This window comes from Pavona decussata, unplaced genomic scaffold (genome assembly GCF_977016875.1).
Source record: "Pavona decussata unplaced genomic scaffold, jaPavDecu1.1 SCAFFOLD_254, whole genome shotgun sequence".
In the NCBI taxonomy this organism is placed as follows: Eukaryota; Metazoa; Cnidaria; class Anthozoa; order Scleractinia; family Agariciidae; genus Pavona; species Pavona decussata.
Window position 1 is genome coordinate 2,140,372 of NW_028145657.1, and position 25,927 is coordinate 2,166,298.

General features: G+C 38.2%; 3 protein-coding genes and 1 long non-coding RNA gene across 4 annotated transcripts; 2 read left to right on the top strand and 2 right to left on the bottom strand.

The window, feature by feature from the left end:
- Window positions 1-1,191: 1,191 nt before the first annotated feature.
- LOC146456546 (neuronal pentraxin receptor-like) lies at window positions 1,192-5,231 on the top strand. The gene is made up of 3 exons (XM_085092995.1): window positions 1,192-1,736; window positions 3,717-3,948; window positions 4,384-5,231. The coding sequence occupies exons 1-3, from the start codon at window positions 1,496-1,498 to the stop codon at window positions 4,772-4,774; spliced, it is 864 nt and encodes a 287-aa protein (XP_084949121.1). The 5' UTR covers window positions 1,192-1,495; the 3' UTR covers window positions 4,775-5,231.
- A 1,996-nt stretch (window positions 5,232-7,227) lies between these two features.
- On the bottom strand, window positions 7,228-10,347 carry LOC146456547 (uncharacterized). Its single transcript, XR_014858714.1, has 2 exons — window positions 8,777-10,347; window positions 7,228-8,620 (listed from the first exon to the last, which is right to left on the bottom strand). It is a non-coding gene; the product is annotated as an uncharacterized LOC146456547 (long non-coding RNA).
- An 18-nt stretch (window positions 10,348-10,365) lies between these two features.
- Window positions 10,366-15,280, top strand: LOC146456548 (uncharacterized). The gene is made up of 2 exons (XM_085092715.1): window positions 10,366-12,235; window positions 13,890-15,280. Exons 1-2 carry the CDS (start codon window positions 11,613-11,615, stop codon window positions 14,344-14,346), a joined length of 1,080 nt encoding a protein of 359 aa, XP_084948841.1. The 5' UTR covers window positions 10,366-11,612; the 3' UTR covers window positions 14,347-15,280.
- A 3,438-nt stretch (window positions 15,281-18,718) lies between these two features.
- Window positions 18,719-21,848, bottom strand: LOC146456549 (uncharacterized). Its single transcript, XM_085092753.1, has 8 exons — window positions 21,531-21,848; window positions 21,151-21,271; window positions 20,661-20,828; window positions 20,267-20,316; window positions 19,888-19,934; window positions 19,698-19,804; window positions 19,189-19,245; window positions 18,719-18,822 (listed from the first exon to the last, which is right to left on the bottom strand). Exons 1-8 carry the CDS (start codon window positions 21,846-21,848, stop codon window positions 18,719-18,721), a joined length of 972 nt encoding a protein of 323 aa, XP_084948879.1.
- Between the last annotated feature and the right edge of the window lie 4,079 nt (window positions 21,849-25,927).

The window sequence follows — 25,927 nt, forward strand, 5'->3', positions numbered from 1 at the left end:
CCACTTGCCCTCGGTATAGAACATGGCCGCAATCAATATTCTATTTACTCAACTGGGCCGTAGTTATTAAACGAAGCCGATTGGTAAAATAAAACTCGAGTCAACACGATTACTTTACTGGCAGTGCTTCAAATACTAACGGAATTAAACATGATCGGCACGGAAGGCACGCGGGGGGCATCTCATTGGTAGGGCATTAGGCATTAAAAGTAAAAAAAAGTAACTTTATCAGTAATAATATACTTGTTATTCTTTGGAATTAGCTAGGATCATTAACATTTTTTTTGTTTTTCATGTTTTCACATGACAATACGAATTTTGATCCAACGGGGAGCACCTTTGGTAGTACACGCGATTTGCTGTTTTTGCAGCGGTTATCAAAACCTTGAAAACGTTATAGTAAATATGTTGTTCTGCTTGTTTCATTTGTATGGAGAATAGGTATTGTATTTTCATTTAGTGTGGACATAAAAGACAAATGTCATTAGAAATTATAAAGATCCACGCCGAAAGACAAGATTGTGTATTTTGCTTGGATAGCCTGCAATCAGTATTGGATTCTAAAGAGCTGCCAGAGGATAATCGTTTTTTTTAAAAATTTATTCATTTATGATAACGCCCTGCTGAAAAAAGGTCAAAGATGTGCTATGATATGTAAAAGAAGCATGTTTGTTTAACGCTGGTACTAGGTGTCAGCTTAACCCTTTTGGAAACGAGACAAGTATTTTGGTTAGTATTTTACAACCGGTAAATTAAATTTAGTTTTTTTCCACAGATCTTCGCTTTCCACGTATAGCCTAGCTGAAAACACACGCTGAAGTGAATAGAACCCGGCATATTACCATGGTATGAATAACATTGAGTAAGTACTATACTCAAGCAAAGCAGACGGCTCCATTCACTGATCACTTTTGTGATGTCCTTTTCTTGACTTATCTGCATGACTTCTCATTTTCATTGTTATCAGCTTGAACCTACTGCAAAGAGCTGAAAATCAACACTTGGATATTTAACAACCAAATGTTAACACTCCGTTAAAGCCCTTACAGTGATCGGTATCTAAATTCTCCTTTCAATCTCGCTACTTGATCGAAAGGTACTGCAGTCCGCAATTCTCGAACGTATGGAACGACATTGCGTGACTTATCACAAGTGAGTGACTGGATGAATGAATGATTCCCTTGAATTTGTATTAAGAAAAGAGAATTCTTGGCGACATTGTGTAAACCATGATCCCGAACGCCACCTGCTTTCAAGCTACCCTTGAAATAACGGGTCTGTCGTAAACTTTAGTTGAGTCTAAACAGACTAGTTTCCTTTAAACACGCCAGTCTGACGGTGGGACGTGGCTTGTACTGGGCACTAAACAACTAAAAATAAAAGCCATTTGACTGGCTGTTTGACTGGTTGGTTAGGACATGCCTGTTTCTGATTGAAGACTCATATACAAGCCTTGCTCTAAGCAGTCTAGTATTTCACATTTTCTGTGATCAAGATGATGGCTAGAGTGTTCTTCTTTCTGATCCTTGCCGTCCTGCTGGTCCTGTTCCTGGGAAATGTACATGGGACTAGTGACCTCTCTCCCACTGCTTGCCACTGCCGGCCAGTTATTAACGTGGATGTAGATGCCAATCCGTGCGACGTGTGCAAGGCAACCCAAAAACTGCAGCAAGAGGTGAACGGATTGAAGGAGGAACTGAAAACCATAAAGCATGGAGTCAGTCAAATTCAGTCGGGTGAGTGAAAAGCTAACAGACAAATATTCTAAACGGAATATTCACTCGCCCGCCCGGGGGGGGGGGGGGTACTCCCTATAGTGGCCTATACGGGGAAGCTCCGCCCGAGAGGAGTACCTTTTTCACGCTTCAATTATATGAAAGGGTAGAGATTTCACGAGTCGACGTATATGAAAGTGTAGGGAAATCTGTCATTTAGGGCAGTGTTCTTAAGTAGGTTTGTGAAAGGGGTACTATATTCCAATGGAATGTATACGAAAGGGGTACCATTTGTCAATGGTAGTATACTAAAGGGGTACCTTTTCTGCCAAAAATGGTATATAAAACGGTAAGGGGTCGGTCCTCGGGGCGGAGCCTCCCCGTATTAAATTTTTTTAGTACCCCCCCCCCCCCCCCCCGGCTCGCCCGTACGTACAGAAGACACAGTTTGCATGATTTCATGTTAATTGACAGTGTGTATTTCTGCACTGGCATGAAAAAGGTCACGGAAGCTACTTCCCTTTTTTGCTTGAATTTTACGCCTTCTGCGCCCATCCTGAAGGAAAAATAAAGGTGCTGATCACATTTCGAAAGGAATGTTTCGTGCAAGGAGCCTTGATAATCTCTAGTACGCGCACACAGGTCAGGGGTGTTTGGCAAAATGCCGTTTCTTTTTGTTGGCCTGGTAAACAATATGTTAGAGCTGTATAAGCTGATCGGAAACAATTAATCTTCAGTAGCTAGAAGTCGACAAGTTTTTTTTTTAACAAGTTTCGCGATGTCGCGCATGTAGCAAATTTTCAAAGCAGAAATATACCTTTTTCATAAATGGCAGCCGATAAATTATTATTTTTTTGTTTTTATGAAAATTAGCCTTACTAGCCTTTGCCAGCATGTGCAAAATTCAAAAGAATGTTTACTCTGAAATGAGGTTAGTAGGGCTAATTAACATATATTGAAAAGAATAATAAATCGGCTGCCATTTATGGAAAAGGTCTATACCTTCATTCTAGTAAAAATACGGGAAAGGACGGGAGGGGAGGGGAGGGTGTTTTGAGATAGACGTCTCACGCCCTCTGCTAAGGTGGCTTACTACAGTTTTTGTACTGTGCGAGTCTTTGATATGCGCGCGCGCTGCCCAAAGCACGCGAAAGCATCACGCGAGCTTGCTGAGGAAATCCCGCGATCACAAAAACAAAATGGCGGCTCTCGGAAAAATTTCCTGGTATTCCAGGTGGGTTTCAGAGGTGTGTTTACAGTAGCTAGATCGTGTTTGGGCTTGATAACTAAAAAAACGTGTTGTCTAATGGTTACCGTTCCTTAACAGCCTTAAAGCCTTTGCAGAGTTGTGATTTTGCGCCAAATGTTTGAACACGAAGGCAGCATGCACTCACCAGTTGGAGCGCGCGCGCGCGCGCGCGCTGGAACCCGGGTTTTCCCAGAACAAGCATGCGCAATGGTCTTCTCACCGTAGGTCGCAATAACTATTTCTTCTCGCTTTATTTCTCCAAATCTAGCTGTACAACCTATGTTCAAATTTTTTGCTGTTGACAGAAAACACTATAACGGAAACGCGAACATTTTTTAGAGAAAATCTGTCAGAAATTTTTCAAGGAATTTTCAAAGAAGGCAAAATTTCCCAATTTTGTCATTTGCCAAATTTGTCCCTGACAAAATTTCGTGTTCTTCCCTGTAAATACTTGTTTTTTCCCACTTTCCAAATCCTGAAATTTTGAAGTGGGGTCGTATGGCTAGATTTAGAGCCAGACAACTCTGAAGGGTGTAGTTTCCAGGCCCCCACTAAGACTCATTCTTTTGTATTTAACACTTTTTGAGCATTCCAAATTTAATTTTTGACTCAAAATTATCTATTTTGTATTTACTGTACTAGAAAAAATGTCCAAGAAAATTTCTGTTGGCGTTTTTCTTAAGTTTGATTTAAGGCGTTCTTTCACTCCAGAAAACTGTAGTAAGCCACCGGCCTTTAATGTTCCTCAACAGGTTTGTCTACCAGCTCTTACGACCTTTATTTCACGGACAGTGGGACAAGTGATTATATCAAACACCACGGCTTGCAAATAACCAACGCTTTAACGATCTGCTTTCGCGTGCGTACCACTGAGCAAACTAGCGGACATAGTACGGTGGTGAGTTACAGCCTGCCCAGGAACTTTAATGAAATTCTGATCAACAGGATGCAAAACATTCAACTCTTCATCAATGAGCAAGTGGTGTAAGAAAAATTAGTTTTTTAATAATAGTAATAATGTAAAATGTAATGGTATATAATAGTTAGTCTTAGTTTAGAGATCGCCTGTTTACTAGCTTCTCGTCTCCTTATAATGTTGCGCACGTAGTGATTGAATGATTAATGATTAAAGCTAAGTGACAAACTTAAAAAAAAAAATGGGTAGCTTATAATTACGCTCTGGACATTTAAAGAAGTCATACGCCCTGCGGCTTGCGCGGGAAATCAGGAAATTGGCCTGTCTTATACTTAAAAAATATCGGACCTGTTGTAAATCAGTAAGTATTATGATTGGGGATTTCAGTTATCAGCATCTTTATTAGTCCGTGTGATAATAAAACAACATATGCAAGGTCAGTCAGGCAGTAGAAACTTCAGATTTTGACTCACCGAAATTGCAACAATATTTTTTGTCCGCAGACGTACGGACATATCTGTAAATGACGGTAACTGGCATCACATATGCTGCACATGGGAGAACAAAGCTGGATCATGGAAAGTCTACAAGGACGGCAGCCTGCAAAAAAGCGGGTCTGGATTGAAGACCGGTTACAGCATCAAGACCAACGGGATCCTTATCATTGGACAAGAGCAAGATTCATTTGGAGGTACGCTTGACGCGACTCAAAAGTACATTGGAGAACTCACAGATCTTAACATGTGGAACAGAGTTCTCTCTTCAAGTGAAATTTCCAAGCTGGCCAGATCTTGTCATGGGGATCACGGGGGTAATGTGAAAAAATGGTCTGATTTTAAAGTCGGAATAAGAGGCAGTGTCAGAGTTATTTCTCCATCGGCTTGCAAGGTGTAGAATTCAAATTATCACTTGATGCAAAGTTGGAAGAAACATGATTACGTAGTGCTCTATAAAATGATAAAGTCCTTAATGACAAAGTTTGCTCTTTTTGTGTCAATCATTCAGTTATATTCAGGGGATGTCGACTTTGAACTGCAGTAGACTATAGCAACTTCTAGATTTCCTTTACAGGGAAACATTTAGATTTTTAATTGCGAAAGTGCTAAATTACTGTAAACAATATCCAAGGGAAACGAAGTTTTGTTTAAGGTAGTGTCACAAGAAAAACAAGATTGCAAAATTAGAATTTTGTTCCAGACTTGAAAACACAACTGTGTGCTGTACCAGTACTTGAATGTTACATTTTATTCAATGAAGATAATTAAAATAATGATTTTGTAGTTTTAATAAGATGAGTTTTGTCATTTTATGTCCATGGTGTTACAAATAAAAAACGGTTCGCGATAGCAAATATGTGTTCAATGTGATTTTATGTATTCTCTAGTCAATTTTGAACTGAAGCCGAGGTGACTACTGAAATATTTAGCGTTTATCTAGCTAGTCATTTAAATATATTATTCTCTTCTGCTGTTACAAGGGTTTCTTTTTTTCGAATATACAGTTGCCTTTCTGCAAGGGACAAGCGTACGTGTTTACTCCGGTAGTATGTATAAGACCTCGATCTCGGCCCTGACCGAGTAGATTGTTAAAAAGTTTCGGACACTGGTGTCATAAACTTGCATTCAGACCCCGGGGGGGGGGGGGGAGGGGTACTTGGGCTCAGTTTTGCTGGGTATGTGCCACTGGCCTCTCAGAGCCCCTGCCCCATTATAGTCTTTTTTGTGGCCAGTTATAGACCCCATCTTAGTCACTTTTTGGGAAAATGTAATTTTCACTATCCCAACTAAGTCACTTTCTATTTATGCATCTACTTTCAAGAACGGAATGTAATGCGAGGTGATTGTTACATTTAATAAACAACAACTTTCGGAACTTTTTAACCGAGACCATTTTGAATCCCTACTTAATAGAATTTTCTCACCCCAAAAATCCGAAAATGTGCGACCCCATTCTAGTAACTCTATTGAAAATGCAACCCCATTCTAGTCAATCCAGTAGTGAAAATGCGACCCCATCCAGCGGCACATCCCCATTAGCCTCTTATAGGGAAGTACTCCCCCCCCGGCATTCAGACTTAAAGTATTCTCCCGCTTAGCTCTGGTGACCGATCAATAATTAACTTAGTTTTGGCAAACCATAAAAATTTCAACACTGTAAATTACAAAACTGTGTTTAGCCGCGGTCCCAGAACTGGGGCCGTTTCGTTGAGTAAGATACAACTGCACTTGCTATTTGAGGGCTAATTTTGCTGTTTTAAATTAGGGCCAAAATAGCCTAATCATGCTCCAGGGCTGAAATGTACCTGATAGGCTAAAATGACTCGAGGGGCTTGGAGTAGTTTTAAGATTAACTTGTCTACCTAAATAAGGGCAAATGCAGTTTGATTTAAAGGTCCGAAATGCACCTAAGGAGTGAAATGAGTCCCAGAACCGGATATTTTGCCCCAATTTGTGACCAAAATGGCCCAATAACAGGTTAATTGAATCAGCCCCTTGGTTACCAGGGCTCAATTTAATTGGCACTTTGAGGGTGAAACGGATCTACTGAATTTACAGTGTATAGTAAGAGCTATGGTTTCCTAGAACGGAATCCACACCACACAACCGATTTGGAAGTGTAAGGAATTTAATTGTACATTCAACTCTTAGTAAGTAAATGACCTCCCCAATCATTCTGTGTTCAAATCCCTCAAATATTTATCTTCGACTTCAAAGTGGCCGTTAAATCCATCAAATGCTTTTCTCGTAAGTTTCAGGAGGCCTCGAGAACATTTGAGTTACATTTAACACGAACAGCTTCAAACTTATCCATTAATTATGTTAAGTGACTTTTTGGAGGAGCACAGTTGGCGCAGTGAGAGAACGCTTTGATTCCAGGACTCGGCGTCATATATGGGTTTAATTTGTTGTTGGTTCTCGTTCTTGCTCCGAGGGTTTTTTTCCGGGTACTTCGGTTTCCACTTCTCCCTTCTCAAAAACCATTTCTTCCAAATTTCAATTCGATCTGGAGAGTGTCTCCTAGTAGAGCTCTGTGCTAAATGCAATCAATAATAAAGCGAATGTTAACTGAATTCAGTGTATCGGTCAATGATTTCTTGCGAAAGGTTAGCATCCTTAACAAATTCAAAGAAAATTAAAATAATTATAATTTATTTAAAAATAAATCAATTGTTAAAGTGCAAGATGTGTAAAGAGCAGCAAGGCGGTGTATATTTCTTTGAGAGAATAGCAGTGCCGGGAAACGGCACTGAAGAATTGTAACTCCAACCTGTTGCTAACATTCATTTCAAGTTCTTTCTCTGAAAATTAAACTAACAGGAACGAATTTTCTATTAAAAAACGAGAGCGTACTGAAAGCGCTGTTTATTGTGATATTATTATTACATCAGGAGCATTTAGGAAGGAAGAAGATAGTTTGGTTCAACTCACTGGCCTCAAACAAAAAAGCTGAATAACAAAGTACTTCACTTTTTGTTCCGTTTCAGTGCCAAAACAAGTACATACGCCTCACACAGTCTAAAATAAACTCAACATTAAATTAATATAGATGTAACTTTTAGCAAGTGAGTAAAGATCTAGGCTAACAATAATGGACTAATTCTGTATATTCTGCAATATTTTTCAAGCATTTTCCGACGGTTTTGGGTGTTTGTGTTATAGACGTCATTGCGGTTTACCTCTGTGATATTTTTTCCGCGTTGTAAAAACTCTTTGTCACGACCTCTAAATCTGTAGTCTGCCGGGGGCTATGTAATTCTACGTAGCAAGAAAGAGATCAGTCTTTTGACAGCTTATTAACGTAAGCAAAGCATCAGGAATGCTTTGCTAGGTTTCCGCGATTATTTTATATAGTGACAACTAAAATAAGCTCATTTTCAAACTCATCTAGTAGTAAGTTATGCAATAGTTTGGTTCTCACAGCATAATTTTTATGTTTGGTTTAGTTGTAATTTTTGCCTTAATTTTTCATATGTAAAGTGTCAGTTTTTGAGCTTGTCTGGTGTTCATCGTGAAGCATCCCTAGCCTGGTACTGCGCTGTTTCTAGCTGATAAAAACTGACAAAGGAAATTGTTGTTGATCTGAACCTGGTAATGCACACTAATATAGCTAATAGTGCTCTGAAATTGGTTTATTTTAAGGCGATTTTTTATACCGAACGATTTTTTAAGTTTTTCGAAATTGATTTAACTATAAAAGTTAACGTTAAAAGAGAACGACGTTTCGACCGTCCGACGGTCATTTTCAAGTTCAAAATGAGAAGTAAAATATGTGCTTATATACAATTGTGAAAAAACTAATGAGATACTGACTTAAAAAGTTCTAAGATATTCACATCTAAACAATATAAAAAATAATAGCGTGAATGATAAATACAAAGGCACGCTAAAAAACGATGTTGGCTTCACGAGTCGACACTTACATCAACGTGTGGAGGAACACAAACGATCAGCAATTGGCAATCATGTAAAGGACGAGCATGGACAGGATCCAGAGACCATTAAAAGCAACTTCAAAATCCTGAGAAAGTGTCAAAGCAAACTCGACTGCTTGATCTTCGACATATTGTTTATTCGCGACCTAAAGCCGAAACTGAACAAACAATGCGACTCGATCCGCGCGAAGTTATTTGTTTAATTATTTCACTTTTAAATACCTTTTAAATACCTTTTATCGTTTTTTAGCGTTCCTTTGTATTTATCATTCACGCTATTATTTTTTATATTGTTTAGATGTGAATATCTTAGAGCTTTTTAAGTCACTATCTCATTAGTTTTTTCACAACTGTATATAAGCACATATTTTACTTCTCATTTTGAACTTGAAAATGACCGTCGGACGGTGGAAACGTCGTTCTCTTTTAACGTCAACTTTTATAGTTAGAACGATTTTTTAAACGTATAATTAAGTCAGTATTATCCGTGTTGCGGTAAAACATTCCAAGTATTTTTGTCTTCAAAAAACATGCAACGCGTTGCCGCAACAAAAGATTGCGCTAAAGGTTGTCTTCGTGCTATGTAACATTAAAAGTCGCTGTCAACTTGTAAAAGTGTTCTTTCTGCTGTCATAAATGCCAAGCACACATGTTTATGAAGAGTGTTCTACGTTTTCTCTGACCTCAGCTCCCGGAGGGGGGGGGGGGGGGTACTCCCTTTTATGGGCTATATAGGTATGTGCGGCGCCAAAGGGTATGGTTTTTCGGCTGTTTTGGTCATAAATAGGGTATCGCTTTTAGCCATTTTGCCGCCATTTTGGTAATAAATAGGGTATAAATTTTTGCACTCTAGTCCTGGGTTCGATTTTTTTTTAGAAGAAGCTACTTCAGGTCATAAATAGGGTAGTGAAAATCGCAGATTTTGGTCATAAATAGGGTAAGGGTTTTGGGAAGCGGGCCGCACACCCCTACCCAATATTTTTTGGAGTACCCCCCCCAGGCCTCAGCTAAGGCATCACCTAGTTCCTTATGAGTAGCTTGCAACTGAAGATTTCGGATAATGGTAGAAAATGACACCGCTTTGCCGCGAAGCTTTCCATCAACTTCCTCTCCATAAAAGTGAAGAAAGTGTACAGCCTCATCTACGTCCACCTCACCAGTGTCATGATTAAAGATGTAGAAGAAGATTGGAGCACCAAAGGAACCTTTACAAGTAGCAATGGAGTGTTCAGCAAAGGGCTCTTTCACCACCAAGCATCCCAGTGTCATTTTGACCATACACCATATTCAGAAAGTAAACATGGGTGAGATTTGACTCCATTCCTCCAAACGACACTTGTTTACTTGCTCGATGTGGATGAGAGATAGCGAAAAGCCTCAGGGAACGCGAAAAAAGTGGAACTCCTTGGATCAGGAAATCCGAAAGAGGAAACATTACGAAAGTTTTCTAATATGATGAAGGCTTTCATCTCCAAGGGCTCTACTTTTGCAAACTGAGTTTTCTGTTCGTCGTTTTCCAGCGGCTTCAAGTACAATAACGCATAATCCAAGAAGGCGTCTCTACGATCAAAGTACGAAGAAAGCAATCCCAGGGCGACATTACATTTGTCGATATCCGGTGTATCTTTTGTACCGTCTCCGAATAAATTTCCTTTCAGAGAACCCAGTAAGACATTTTTGCCTTTGTTCTTGTCTGGCGGTGAAGCACTTTCGATTTTAGCCACCTCGCGAGCTACTTGCACTAGTTGCACTACTTGGGTACTAGTATGGTTGCTCTTTTTATTCTTGCTTCTGGCTGTGAGGTTTATTCATCACTGTTTTCATGTTGTTGTTTAAGCTTATATCTCGGCGGTAACAAGTTTTCAATAAAATTCGCTGGTAAAATGTTCAAACCTACTAGCTCGTCTATTTCATCAATGGTAGGTGCTTTATGGACTGTAAATTTTTGCATTTTCTTTGTTTTGACGTAAAAATTAAAGCCAAAAATTCAAATAACCCTCCCCGAGAAAAAATTTCGCGCACGGATTTTACCATGGCTACACTGAAGTAAGAATTTCTCTTTCAATCAGCGTACGATTTGTACTTTATCCGTTTACTCTCTCCAACAAAATGTCAGTATCGCGATAAAAAACTAAATTCGATTTTGAGACGGCAATACGACTTTATATTGACGGCGTTGGGAGAAAATATATTCCGTATTGGGCTTCGTCGCTTCGCGACTCCGCCAAATACGGAATCTGTATATATTTTCTCCCAACTAGCCGTCAATATAAAGTCGTTTTGTCGTCTCAAAATCGAATTTAGTTTATAATCTGATGATGTGCAAGTGCCAGGAAACGGCATCGAAATGTTGCCGATCAACCTGTTGCTAACATTCATTTAGCCTGAGTATCAGGTTGGGAGAAAATATATTCCGTATTGGGCGGAAGGCCTGATACTCAGGCTAACATTCATTTCACGTTCTTTCTCTGCTAACTACAGAAACGAAAAAAAAAAAAAAATAAAAAACCAAAAACAACAACAACAACAAAAAAAAGAACAAAAAACAAAACAAAACAAACAAGCAAACAAACAAAAATAAAACAACAAACAAGCAAGAGCGTATTGAAAGTGCTGTTTATTGTGCTGTAAACCGGCGACTAGCATATTGACTTTAAAATTATTAAACGGAGAGCATTTAGGAACTGGGAAAAACAAAGTTTGATTCAGCTCACTGAGCTCAAACAAAAAGGAAAAAAACAAAGTGCTTCACTTCAAGCTGTTCCGTGTCGGTGCCAAAACAAGTACATACGCCTCACAAAGCCTAAAATATAGATGTAACTTGAGTAAAGATCAAGGTCAACAATAATGGACAAATTCTGCGTATTCTGCAACATTAGACATGCTAGACGTCATTGCGGTTACCCCCGTGATATTTTTTCCTCGTTGTAAAAACTCTTGGTCACGACGGGAAATGGCAAAAAATTACCATGTTATGTGTAAGCGTTTTATGAATTATAGGCTTCATTTTACATAATGAATGCAAAGAAACAAATGAGTGTTACCAGTGGTCTTTAAAAAGAAAAAAACTTGACAGGAAGGAAGAACATAGCTGAAATTGCTGAATGTTGTGGAATATTTAAACTATCGGAGTGTGGCAAACGGGATTAATTGATGGCACGTAGGTAAATAAACAGTTGATTGATTAATTGGCTTTTTGCCTAGAAGGAAGAACAAAGCTGAAATTGCGGAATTTTAGCGAATATTCTCAGTATCGGGGTGTTGCAATCATTGATCGCTTCTAATCTATTCCTTTGCAACATGGCGGCACTACCGACAAACTTTGGCCATATTCAAATGAAATTTGCCTCATTTGAACACAAACACATTGGGAAGTTTATCCGCCTGGAGATAAAAGAACTTACGCTTCCAAATGGTGTGTTGATTGAGTTTGAGGACATTATAGCTCTTGCTGGAGATTATTACGGTTTACCAAAACAACCAATTATTAATCCTTTGATCGTCGAAGAGGAGGATCCTGGCCGCGACCAGCGCTTCGCAGAAGCATTCGACACTCTGGCACGCGCCCCAAAGGATGAGCTACAGAGTGAGTTGGACAAGCTGTTAGAGACTCTAAAGAAAGAAACTGAACAACGTAAAAGTTTTGCCTCCAAAACATGGGACAAAATCACAGGTGGTATATGGGCTGGTCCTTTACCTTTGAAACATGGGAGGATGTTACAGCTAGCTGAGAATAATCACGATCATTTCCAACCTTATGCAAAGTATTCGTACCTTACTGGTCACCAGCTGGCGATAGACAAGGCACGAGAAGCTGGAAACTGTGGCGGGGACGAAGAGGAGAGGCTCCTTCATGAAGCACTTGCGATGGATGCGTTTGCCTGCCACTTTCTTACTGACGGTTTCGCGAGTGGACACATCAGGTAATTACAAATCGAATGTGGTTTAGCGTTGTGTGCACATCTACAACGATATTCGTCATCACAGTGGTCGAACAAAGTCGTCCATGTTTGAGGGCGGAAAAAGGCATTGCGTGACAAGTTGACGCGAGCAGCATTGTCTAGACTCTTATCGACAACGGAAAATTAGCCAATTAGATTGCGAGATTAGAAACAGTTGTGGTAAAAATTATGTTAGCATAGTCATTCACTGTGTTTTTTTTATTTGTGTTTCTCGTTCCTTGACGATTTCATTTAAATAACTATGATAATTTAAAGATACCGTAATTGAATGATTAGATGCTTTTTAGTGGTGGATGAGTCCACCACGGCCCGAAGAGCATTGTCTTTCACAAGCGTTTTCGGGACGAATAATTGGGTGGTCTTATTTACAGTTTTACCGACCGTGTCAGCCGGCTTTTTTCCAGCTAAAATGATTTAACAAGCGGTGAGGTATGTAGGTGCCCAGTGATTTTTCTCTATTTTTCCTTGATTGTTGTCGTCTTCTTCGCAAGCCTGTTCAATATGGTGGCTTTCCTTCACGTGCAACGATCAATGCCAGTACGCGTTTGCTTTTTGACCTATAGCGGCCAATATCGTCTGGGTTCAAAGTGAAGAAATGACACCATCTTTTTTATGCAGTTACTCTTGGATTTTAAGGCATCGCACTCCATCGCACCTCTCATCGTTTTTCTGCTATGTGTGATTTAAGTTTGGCGATTGTGAGAAACCAACTTGAGCGAGTCACGATTAATTATGACCTTTTTCCTTTTCCTTGTTTTGTCTCTAAGTTTACGGTTGCAGCTAAAACGGTGGCTACAACCAGCTGTTCTAAATGGCTTCCTATTTCACGTCAGGAAAAAAAATGTTGGGGATTCAATGCCATGAGCCGTCGTTAGATATAACCTAAACTATCAGTCAGTCGACAAACAAACGGTAACTGGAGAAAAGTAATTGAACAAAGGGCCGAATATACCGATTTTATGCCTTTTTGAAGTTAAAATTTTTCATTCCTTGAGATCCACACAGCGCGAAGGTTTGTTACAACTGAGCTGGAAACGACAACTCGCCCCAGCATGCGTTGTGGACCGTGTCCAACCAACCATTCCAAATTTGACATTTCTTTTGAAATTTAAAATGAAGTGGTTTAGTTTCAAAAGTTGAGATTCAAATAAACATCCTAATCCTCTCGTTTGGAACGATTATGTAGCAATGTACTAATAACGTTTAAGTCAGTTTGCGCAACAATAAAGGGTGCCTTGTAATTCCATATAATTGTGGGGCTCGCACTATGGTAAAGGCAATGCTCGATTTGATTGACTGAGAATGAAAAGTAGGCAAGGAAATAGCCTGAATTGGACGCTGAACTGGGTAATAGGAGTGTACGGCTCTTTTAGTAGAAATTAGCTCCATACATTATTGGATAAAAAACAGACAAATAAACAATCAATTGTCCCATTAGAATGATTTGAGTTCAAATCTTCAACATATACCCTTATGACATGTGATCGCATGTTTCATTTCGTATATCCATCGAAGTGCACTCTGTTGAGCTATTAGCTCTGATTAACATTAATACTTATTTAACTGGCATTTATATGTCAGGTCATGTTATGAAATAAAATATATTTCCTTGCAGGACGCCACGAGTGCAGTTGGGAAGAGGAACTACCTTTGGCAAAGATGGCCATTTACTATGTTTGTGCATGCACGACGAAGACAACAAGTATGGCCTGCGTGTTACAAACAAACGGGGAGACAAGTGGATTGCATATGGCGATGGAACGCTCCTAAATGAAGAGAGCAAAGATAACCTAAACATTGCAGTAGAGGCTGTTCAGACATCAGTTGATCAAGTGTATGAGGCTTACAGACAACCCGAGAAAACTATTTACCCTACTGCAGTGACCGATTTGATGCCATTTGTTGACCCAGATGAGAGAAACAACTCCCCCTTGTTCCAAGTGAAAGATGACAAAATGCACAGGAGGTCAGACATCAGTGATCTTCAGGATGCAGAAACGGTTACCAATTGGTGGGGACCAACAACGCTCTCCATGCTACAGGTTTACAAACCAAAAAATTCGGCTATATAGACTTGACTTGTGCTGAGCAGAAACTGTGTGATCCGTTTGATTTGTGTGATCTGTAAGTTTTAGGAACAAGTTGCTGGAATGTTTGTTACTTGTTCAGGCTATATCTGTTTATTATTTTCTCCTCTGTAATTTATATTAAAGAATAATGCAGTTGTGAAACAAAACATCGAGCAAAACAAAACAAAAACATCGCTGAAATGTTGTCAATGCCGATACCAGTAGGACAGATGACTTGGTTATCTGTTCAAAGTTTTTTTTCACTAGTACTTGTTCTCGTGGAGTAGTAACGTGTTATTTGTGTGATCTGCGAGTTTGGCAGCTAGCTACTGGAATGTTTGTCCCAATTTCTATATCTTCTAATAATTTTTGCCTCATTAACACAGACACAGGTCTTACTTATAGCAAGGATCTGACAAACATAAAACAGAAATCGATAAACTCGTCAAGGGCCCGCTGGCACTATCAGGACAGAGAACTGATTGCACTTCAGAGCCGGTCAATCTTGTGTATGCGATCAACTAAGTCATAGTATTAATTTAACAGACCGCTGGAGAAATGCAATCAAACCTTTACTGAACTTTTTCCATTCAGGGAATTTATTCGAGACAAATAAGACTTTAAAGAAAGTGTGTGCTCGGTATGCGCATAGCTGGTGCAATTACCAATGTTTTGCGCGCTGGTCAGGCTACTCATGCATTCGTCGTGGTCAAGTCGATCTTTATATGTCTCTATTTTCTTAGTATTAGATTTTCTTTTTCTTTTTTGGTGAAGTTTTATACAAGGCCGGTACATAGATAGTCTCATTTTATTGCTTACTGGAAAAGTGTGTTTGGTTTTTTATAATCATTAAAGTTTTAGGAGTGCTAAGTACGTGTCTTATTTGTTTTGGTTGCTGGACCTGACTGTATGTACATAGCATTCTTTTCTTTTCATGGAATAAGATCAGAGAACATCGCACCTGCCAAAAATAGGATAGCGCAGTTAAAGAAAAATAATTTCACAACTGTTAAAGCAAACTTAAAATAAATCTGACTTGCCTATTGTCACAAATGCAGGTGACGGAAAAGCTTGGAAGTCACAGACGGGAACGTTTTCAAACAAGGTAACCAAAGCCAGCGAAAAAAAACTAAATATCGTCGGCTTACGCATTTTTTACCAAAGAAAACATTTCACATCCCGCTTAAAATGTCACATTTCAAACATTTCGTGATGCAGACGTTGTTTTCGAATGTTATATCCAATATAAAGTCAATTAAACGTCGATAACATTTTGCTTGATGGCCAACGTGAACAGTCTCCATGAGCCAATAGCTGGCCTATGAAAACTACTCTCCAAAGGCCACATGCTGTCATCAATAAAGTTATCATCACTTCATTGAAAATTTCTCTACAGGAAGTCAATTTGTTATGCCTGTCTTTTTCTTGTCATGGAAATTTATAGTCTCGATAACACTGAAAATTTTAATAATTTTGTTCCAATTGTAGGAGATGTCGAAACAAAACATATAAACAAGAAAAGCTAATTATAATGATCAAACTTTTGCACATGAATGTACACCGTTTATGAAACTTCAAGCGCGGCCACCGTTGTCATATATGAAAACTTCAAACATGTTTTCTTATTAATTTTAAAAAAAAAACGCAACGTGAGAAAAAACGGCAAATAGAATCTATTTTTGATGCTTTTGATTTTATTATACCTTTTTGTAAAAATTAAGGGAAATTGCGAATACATAGACATGATTCTTTAGCGTCACCCTAAGAGTCGACTAAGTGGTAGCATGTTGATCAAACATTCATTCTAGATCATTCATGCGCAGCTGCCAATGAATTTTAGCGGAATCACATTTATCGGTCTCACACCGTTACATCATTTCGGTTATCTATTATTTTCAGCCCAGTACTACCCTTGGAGGCAGTGATCGTGCCCAGGCATAACTTACTATTGAGTTCAAATTCTCAGGAATGACATTTCTTTTCATTCCCTTCCATTCCGTGTGATTTTGGTTTTAGCCGATTTATAGGTTTCTGTTGGGAAAGTGACGTCACAATCTCGCCGACACAATTTTAACGTCATTCCCAGGGTCCTCTCTCTTCCTCCCTCCCACATTTTAGACCCCTGGAAATGGGATCAAGTCAATGTTACTAAAAAGTGACCTTCTGGTAGTGCAAGCCACAATTGTACATGTTTGGGATAAAGCAATCTCGTACCCCTTTTTGGTCAGCGGGTGGTCGCCACTAAAGACTCTGGAGAACTCGAAAAAATTTAAATGTTTTGATTGGCTGCCCCGTTACAGTTTGCATTGTTTTACCGCAGAAATCCTGCAGTAATAAAATTGCAGTTCCCCAGAGTCTCTCCTGGCAACAAACCGCTAGCCAAAGAGCCTGAGGACTCTGGGAACGAGATTGGGGATAAAGCCGTCCAGATGGTTGGTGCATAATATCCAGAGGATCGGTCTTTTGAAGCAAAACATGTCAGACCAAAAGCAGGAGAAATACAAGTTTACTTGAAACGATATTTGTAAATCCATCTGGGAACAAAAAATGACCATCAATAGGAATCAGCAAATTTTTTAAAATTACCAGTGAAGTACAATAGCATGCAAGCGCTTGGTACTAAGAAACGCTGAACTCACGTAGTACGTACTTAGAAACTGTTTTACGATGCGTTTTGATTGGGTCTTTTGGAACCGGTGTTATCCAAATTAAAAACTTTGTTGATAACGTAATGTTGCATGAACTAGCATATGATTATTAAAGAATTAGGTTTGGACACTCTGTTCCCTTGATCTTTTACATGAATTATTAAGGTACGGAAAGGAGGGGAAGTAAGATTATTGCCCAAGCAAATCCTCCGACTGTCTTTCTTCACACCATTATATGATTTTTAACAATAACCTAAAATTAATGAATGCACTTGTACCCAAATGGTGTTAAACATCTAGTGGTTTCAAACCTAACGTGTTGTAGCCACGAGAGGTCGTCCATGATTTTACATTTTATGGGGTTCGAGCGCTCTATCTGGGGAATTGCATTCGTCGGCGATCGATGTGGCGTTGGAAGGGGGAAGTGAATGATCTAGCTATAATACAGGAACGTTATAGTCCTGTTTGGTCCATTCCCGTTCGCGAGCGGCCAAGAACCAGACATATTATGTGTTAAAATAACAGAGAGACCCTCACAGTTCTTTGGAAAACTTAAGCAGTTGCGAAAGGATACTGGAAAAAGTCAGGCTTGAACGGGATTTGACCCTTTCATGCCCTTATTTTCGCAAATAACTGCGAAGAACTACCTTTCCTTTTATATAAAATTGGATCCTCAGTTCCAATACATTATTCATATTCATTTGCTCTTCTTTCACGGGTATATCACGAACTCAGAATGGGACCAGCTCCCAGTTGGTTTGCAATCGATAGCTCAGTTGGTAGTAATGGGAGACATCCATATCTCCATTCGCAGATTTGGTACTCAATTTTCCTTTTTCTTAATGCCTTAAGATTACTCTTACTTAATATCAGCTGAGAAATCAAATTCAGTTACAAAGGAACAACCAAAGCGAATAGCCCTGTAGTACCGTTCCCGCACGAGATGCATGGAGCGACTTTTTTCTTGCTTCTTTTTATTAAATATTGATCGTTTGTATTGTGTACATTCCTCTAAGACTCACAATTTACTACTACAATTCCGCCTGAGAAAAAAAGTGTAAATATTAATAATAAAAACAAAATAAAAATAACAAAACGACCATTGTACGTTTATGTAGCAATTTACATATTATATTCTGATCTAAACTAATCTAAATAGTACGCAGCCATTGTCCTAAACTAGAAGCACTCTTCAAAGAGCTGTTTAATGTGTTATAAATTTTAAGATGTGCTATCTAAAGGTAGAACCTCTATGTATAACAGCAGGGAGTTTCGTTTCCGTTGTTGCTGTTCAGTGTTGTTTGCCTGTTTGTTTGCTTTTAATACATTGGTGGACACAATGAATTGATTTTTTATGATTCCCTCGACATAATTATTAAAAACTAATAGCACCAATAAACACTTTATTTAATTGGCTAGGTCAATTTACCCATCTTCCCGGGACCTAAACGAACATTGCCCCCTTCTCTAACACCAGAACAGATTAGGAAGATCCAGGATCCTGGAACGGTTATAGTCCCTGCACTCAGTGCTGCAGTTAAAAAAAAGCCGACAAAAAGCAACCAATAAATAGACACAATCGCAGTTCCGACAAGAACCGGAGAGTGTTTTTGTGGTTAAATTAAACCTCGCTGGACCGTGCGCTAAAAAATAATCGCTTTCAAAATCATTTGCTTTAGACTTCAAAAAGTCAAGTCAAACGCAGTCTCCAAATGTTGATGACTTTGTTACTTGACGAACAACATGCCATCAAGGTTGCGATATATCCCAAGGCTGTCATCTGCCGGTTTCTGAGGACAAGGATAACCATATAAGGCACGTCTGCCGGTCCCTGTTTCGGAATCAACAAAGAGAACCGTATAATCAACATTTATCTTTTTTTTTTACTTCAATGATTAATGAACTATATAGGCATGTATGATGGTGTTAGATAACTTTGTATCGTGCTGAGTGACTAGGAATAAAAGTAATCATCTATTGGAACACGCCGTTTTTCAGGAGGCTAATGTATTTAGCTGAGGGAATTGGCCCTAAGTAAATTGTTTTCTCAACTTGTGTGCTTTTCAGATTGTTCGTTAAATATATAATTTTGATTTATTAATTTAAAACGAATTCTCTGACTCACAGTCAGAAAAGGAAATCATATCTTTTCATTATTACTGATTTAGTGAACCGGCCACACTTTTATTTGGCTTACTCAAGCTTGATGAAAACCACATAGATCCACACTGACCATCATCGTGTCCATCAAAAACTAAAATCAAGAAGGAGAAAAGAACGATATCAAAGAACAGTGGTTGAACGGGCACTAAACATAACTTAGTGTTAGTAAATAGTAAAACAGTCTTGGAGCGGGTAACAATGTAGTTAAAAACCCTCAATGTTTAAATCAACATTTTGTTATCTATGAAGCTTCGCCTATCAGCGAAGGCATAACATGAAAACGAAAACAGAAGCGCCAAGGACGCTTTCCCTAAATAAAAAACTTTTAATTCTTGGTCACGTTCTCTTGCGTTCGGCTGCTTAGTGTTGGTGGAGCAGTGAACAGTTGGCGTGATGGTCCAGTCCAGTTTTCAAACAATTCTGATTAATTCTTACTAAAATGTGGTGGTAGGAGGTGAGAGAAAATTTTAATTGAGGAAAGAAAGTGAGTCGTTCGAGAAAATGACAGACATCAATTAACGATTAAGGTCCGTTATTTATTACCTCTGTAGCAATCCGTGGTGCCAATACTGTATCCCTCATGAATGCTTGTACAGTTGCTAGTTTCCCAGTGATACGGATAGGAGCTGGAAATGATGATCCGCGGACAACTGAATACAAGAATGGAAACGATTAAATAAAATGAAACAAGTGAATGAATGAGTGAATGAAATGAGTGAATGCAGGTACTCACTTTGCACTACTGCACGAGGAGTCGAAATTTTGTGGACCACTTGGAATCTGGAATTGAAAGCCTGATTAGCCTTTTTAACAGCTTTTAACCGTCCGAAACAAAATATATTTTATGCCATAGAGAATACAGCCAATCAAAAAGCGAGAAACCGTTGCATATTCTGTGGTATGTAACGGGCAGTATTCCACTAAACATCCCGGCGTTCCTCGCGGCCTACAAACTTTTTCCCGCCGAAAGATCGATTGAAGGGTCTGCGACAGGTCAAAATTTTCATTCAGATAAAATTACTGTCAACAACTAAAACATTTTTCACGATGTACCACTCGAAAAAGTTGCATAACTAGTATTTCTTACAACAAAAAAGTTTCATTTGACATACCTGGTAGAACATAGAGTAGTTCATTTTCACCACATCGACTCGGAAAGTTCCTAGTAAGATATTAAACGGTGGTTTTTCTATTAAACAAGGGATCCTAAATAAAAGCTGGGTCTGAAATATTATTGCGTGCATTAAACAAGAATTATTTCAACAACCTCGTCTTGAAATAAGCTTTAATACAGCAGCGTATCTAAATTGTTTGATTAATTTTCCAGGTGTATCGGAGATGAACATGACACAAGTAATAGAGCAAAATTCTCGCAGACAAATGTTGCAGTAAATGAGGCATAGTAATATGCTTTATTTTATAAGACGAAACGTTGAATTACTGAAATTATATTTTTAGCATTGAATCCATGAATTAGGCTTTGCTTAATTAATCTGATTGTCCTACCTTCAGCCAGTGCCAGTTTATGTATGTCCTCGTCACTTAACTTCCGAGCTTTGATGACTGACTCATGAGCAGGAACACAGAGCACTGAGTTGAGGCAGTTGTTTGAATTTCTTTGAAGATGATTGTTGTTTTTTGAGCTTATGCTCACCACCAAGGTCCATCCCCCACCTGAATATTTCAATAAAATTAAATCACTTTAGTTGGTTTTACATCGCTATGAACACCAATTCCCATCGGACACTGAACAACTACAATGGTAAAGCTCTACTTATAGCAACAAAAACGAAGATGATGATAATGATGATGAAGATGGCGATCGCAATGGTGATGACCTTGGTGGAGGTGGTGATCGATGACAACGACGACAACAATAACAGTGATGATGATGATGATGATTGTAGTGTTGATGCTGACAAATTAATTTTAATATAACGCATGGAGTGAATTTCTTCTTTTAACTCTCTGAATTTTCTTGTATCTGTATACCTACCATGATTGTCCATATCGCAATAAACTTGTGCATCCCTGTTCCCAATCTTTAACCAGTAATAGCCACTATGAGCTTGTGGGAATGCCTGGCTTATTTCCGCGCATGATTTAAATCCATGTTTCTATGTGATAAATACAAATGTCATTAAATATAATATAATTATCGATGTAATGTTCGTTACATTGCAGAAGGCTCAATAATTGAAATTTTTTGGGTCCTATTGGGTCGGTTCCTTTTTGTTTGGTATTAAATTTAATTCCCTTCTCAAATCAGACCTACTAATCACATCTAACTTTCATTGTCCCGACTGCGGTGCAAACTGATTTTAGGGAGATGATTTTGTTGCTGTTTGCAAAGTCAAAGCAGGTGGCACGACTGACCTTTCTGTGCTTTACAGACGTGTCCATGTAAACAAATCCATGCTTCGGCCCATAATCCTGAGGGTGGGTAAATCTGTCAGCATCGTTTAAGTCACATGAATTGTCATTCAGCCTGAAGTTCAAACTCTTACATCGCGACTCGTCTGCACACATCATTACGCAGTCTGCAAGACGGGAGCAGACCCTCGTGTAAATCACATGGTTAGCCAAGCGATGGCCGTACACTGAGAGTGATTGCACTTGACACTGTTCGAAGGCGTGAAGCAGCTTTGCAGAGTTAATGATGATGAGAATACCAACAAAATACTGCAGCAGCATGGTATCAATTTTCCTGGAAGAAACGTTCATTTGCAATTTGTTCTGTGCTTTTATGTGTGATTTTAAAAGTTAAACAGGAGGTAGTTAATACAACAACAGGCAAAAACTGAAAACGCTTTTGGAAACGACTGGAAACTGAACACATAAAAACAAAGCACAGTAACGATTCGATTACGCATCCTCCTTCCAACACGCTCGATCACACTTGTCTGTCCGTCTAATAGTCTCCTTCCACGTGAGCACCCCTATTGGGTAAAAGTCCCAGTTTCGATAATTGACCCCTATTGGAATAGTGACGCGTTCAGACCAAGGCAGAAGAAGGTTACATGGGCCAAAGTAAAGTAAACTACTACTTGAGATTTCTTCCTTAAGCTGTTACTGAGGTTTTATCAAGCAGCTATTAGGAAATCCCTTTATGTAGTACCCATTCCGATGATTAGGGAAACCATGAATTTAATTAAGGCGAGGACTGTTGTTTACTTTCACCTAAATTGGTGCATCCATCGATCCAATTCTTGCGGTAAATATTTGTTTCGAAAAGGCTAAATCGTTTAAAAAACAAAACTTTTCGTTTTCTTTGGCTTTTTTGTCACTTAAAAAAATATTAGAAAAAGTTTTTACTTTAGTGATATTGGGAAATACTTCTTTTTTCTTTTTTTTTTTTTTTTTAGAAGAGAAATGTTATTTAGTCAACAGCAGCTGGTAATTCTGGATCAGATGCAGATCTGCCTCCCACAGTTTTTCGTCGACTTACCAATTCAATTCAAAAAGAAAAAAGACCATACAGATCACACTGTCTCAGCGTACGCAAATATTCCTTTGAAAGGCTCGAAAACGGACTTGGAAAAAAGAAAGCCTCTTTTTTACAGTATAGTACATTACTGAAATATTCCCGTTTAGGGACGTGCCCCCGAAAACGTAGTTTTTGACAAGTTATCAAAAGCCACATCAAAGTTTCGCAATTTTAAAACATCCACTCTGTTGCGGTTGTTTTTGTTTTTGTCCTATGTAAAAATTTAACAGGAAAAATAAGTTACCATATGATCAGAACAGAAGACTGTCTTGCGGCCTAATAAGATTATTTAAATCCAGTGTACGTGCACGATCACATGTGAGAATTATGATGGGTCTTATTACGCCTCGTTAAACAAGTTTTGCATCTTCAGTTACATTAGTCGTGATATGAAGACAGTTTTCCACGTATCTTAACTTAGTATTTTGTCAAACGTGCAAATTACTTGAATTTTGAAGGTTAACTTTAAAAAACATTAGAATTAGAAATAGCTTCATCATTTACCGTCACCTGTCACATTCCATATACGGCACCGAAATATATTTATTATTTTGTAAAAGAAACTCCTTGAACTTTAAGTTGATATTTAACTCGAAGTTTTGCCAACACGTAAATGACAGCCTAAGAGCTAAAACTTTTACGTATGCAACTACATGACTGTTAAGTTTTCATTTCACACAATTCAGTTGTAAACACCAAATGTATTTGTATTTAGTTTGGTGTAAACATATCTACCCGCCTCGACTAGGTTCAGCTATTTGCAGGTAGGTATATAAACACCTTGTAACTGTCTATTTTAATAAAGTGTTGTTGTTGTTGTTGTTAGTTCTCGTTAAAATTCATTTTCAAATTCAATATTGATTAACACACAATGAACGTTTCACTTGAGATATAAGCACGCATGCAACATTGAGGATTCATTCATTGAGGATGAGGATTAGAGTCAACACTGAGTCTATTACTGTAACATTAAAAGAGATTTGGATGCCGCTCATAACAAATGTTTTAAAAAACTTATTTTAAGCAAATAATAAAAGAAAATTCAAAAGCCTGAGGCAAACGTCGAATCTTAGTCGAACTTAATTCGTCGAACCTATTAATTTTGAAATAGGCGCATGAATGGTGCGACATTTGCCGCAAGCAAGTTCGACTCAAATGAATTGGTTCGACTAAAGCGTAAGTCGGATAACGCGACAGTGGTTCGGCGTTTCAGAAAACGCCGTTCTAAACACTCGCTGAACTCAATTCATAAATCATGCAAATTACAAAATAATTGATTCAAATGTGATGGACTGCTCAAACATCACAAAAATACCGACTCCCCCATCAATGGTGTTTTTTGCAGATTCATTTTCAATCAAACTACTGGGTTATTTTCTTCATGGTGCCTTACTTGTGATACATATTCTCTATGGAAACGAACAAAATTTTTATTTATGAACCATGAGACTAGAATACTGTACGGTAACGGAGGCTTAAGGGTTTGATGAAAAGTATTAATTAGGGAAACCGCAAAAATAAATTGACACTTGCATTGTTGTTTCATTTGTCAATACTTGGATAGTGACGCGTTCAGACCAAGGCAAAAGAAGGTTACATGGGCCAAATTAAAATAAACTACTACTTGAGATTTCTTCCTTAAGCTGTTTATATTGAGGTTTTATCAAGCAGTTATTAGGAAATACATTCATGTAGTACCCATTCCGATGTTTAGGGAAACCATGAATTTAATTAAGGCGAGGACTGTTGTTTACTTTCACCTGCACTGGTGCATCCATCGGTCCAATTCTTGCAGTAAATATTTGTTTCGGAAAGGCTAAATCGTTTAAAAAAACAAACTTTTCGTTTTCTTTGGCTTTCTTGTCACTTAAAAAAATATTAGTAAAAGTTTTTACTCAAGTGATGTTGGGAAATACTTCTTTTTGTTTTTTGAGAAGAGAAATGTTATTTAGTCAACAGCAGCTGGTAATTCTGGATAAGATGCAGATCTGCTTCCCACAATTTTTCGTCGACTTACCAATTCAATTCAAAAAGAAAAAAGACCGTACATATCAAACTGTCTCAGCGTACGCAAATATTCCTTTGAAAGGCTCGAAAACGGACTTGGAAAAAAGAAAGCCTCTTTTTTACAGTATAGTACATTACTGAAATATTCCCGTTTAGTGACGTGCCCCCGAAAACGTAGTTTTTGACAAGTTATCAAAAGCCACATCAAAGTTTCGCAATTTTAAAACATCCACTCTGTTGTGGTTGTTTTTGTTTTTGTCCTATGTAAAAATTTAACAGGAAAAATAAGTTACCATATGATCAGAACAGAAGACCGTCTTGCGGCCTAATAAGATTATTTAAATCCAGTGTACGTGCACGATCACATGTGAGAATTATGATGGGTCTTATTACGCCTCGTTAAACAAGTTTTGCATCTTCAGTTACATTAGTCGTGATATGAAGACAGTTTTCCACGTATCTTAACTTGGTATTTTGTCAAACGTGCAAATTACTTGAATTTTGAAGGTTAACTTTAAAAAACATTAGAATTAGAAATAGCTTCATCATTTACCGTCACCTGTCACATTCCATATACGGCACCGAAATATATTTATTGTTTTGTAAAAGAAACTCCTTGAAGTTCAGTTGTTAACCCCAAATGTATTTGTATTTAGTTTAGTATAAACATATCTACCCGCCTCGACTAGCTTCAGCTATTTGCGGGTAGGTATATAAACACCTTGTAACTGTCTTTTTTTTTTTTTAATAAAGTCAGTGTTGTTGTTGTTGTTAGTTCTTTTTTCATTAAAATTCATTTTCAAATTCAATATTAATTAACACACAATTAACGTTTAACTTGAGATATAAGCACGCATGCAACATTCAGTACAGGATAGATTTTTAGCAGAATTGAACGCGATGAGGATTAGAGTCAACAATGAGTCTATTACTGTAACATTCGAATCCAACTACTTATTTGTAACTTCTGGCTTATCGAAAACCGTGTGAGGTCAGTAGTGTTTTTACTTGTAAAATGAGTAACTTGTTTTGTAAATTAGCGAGAAAATGCGACACAATTTTTATCATAAAGTCGAAACTAGGTCAAAAACCTTCAAAAAAAACAAAACAAAAAAACAACAACAACAAAAAGTATAACAAACCTGTGCACACCAATGCGTCCTCACAAGCAATCTTTTTGGTTACGAGAAGCCGCAGAAGATCCGCACAGCACAAAGGCCAGTAACAAATTACATATTCTTCTTCGAGAGTGAAACGATACTGATGCAATTGAGGCGAT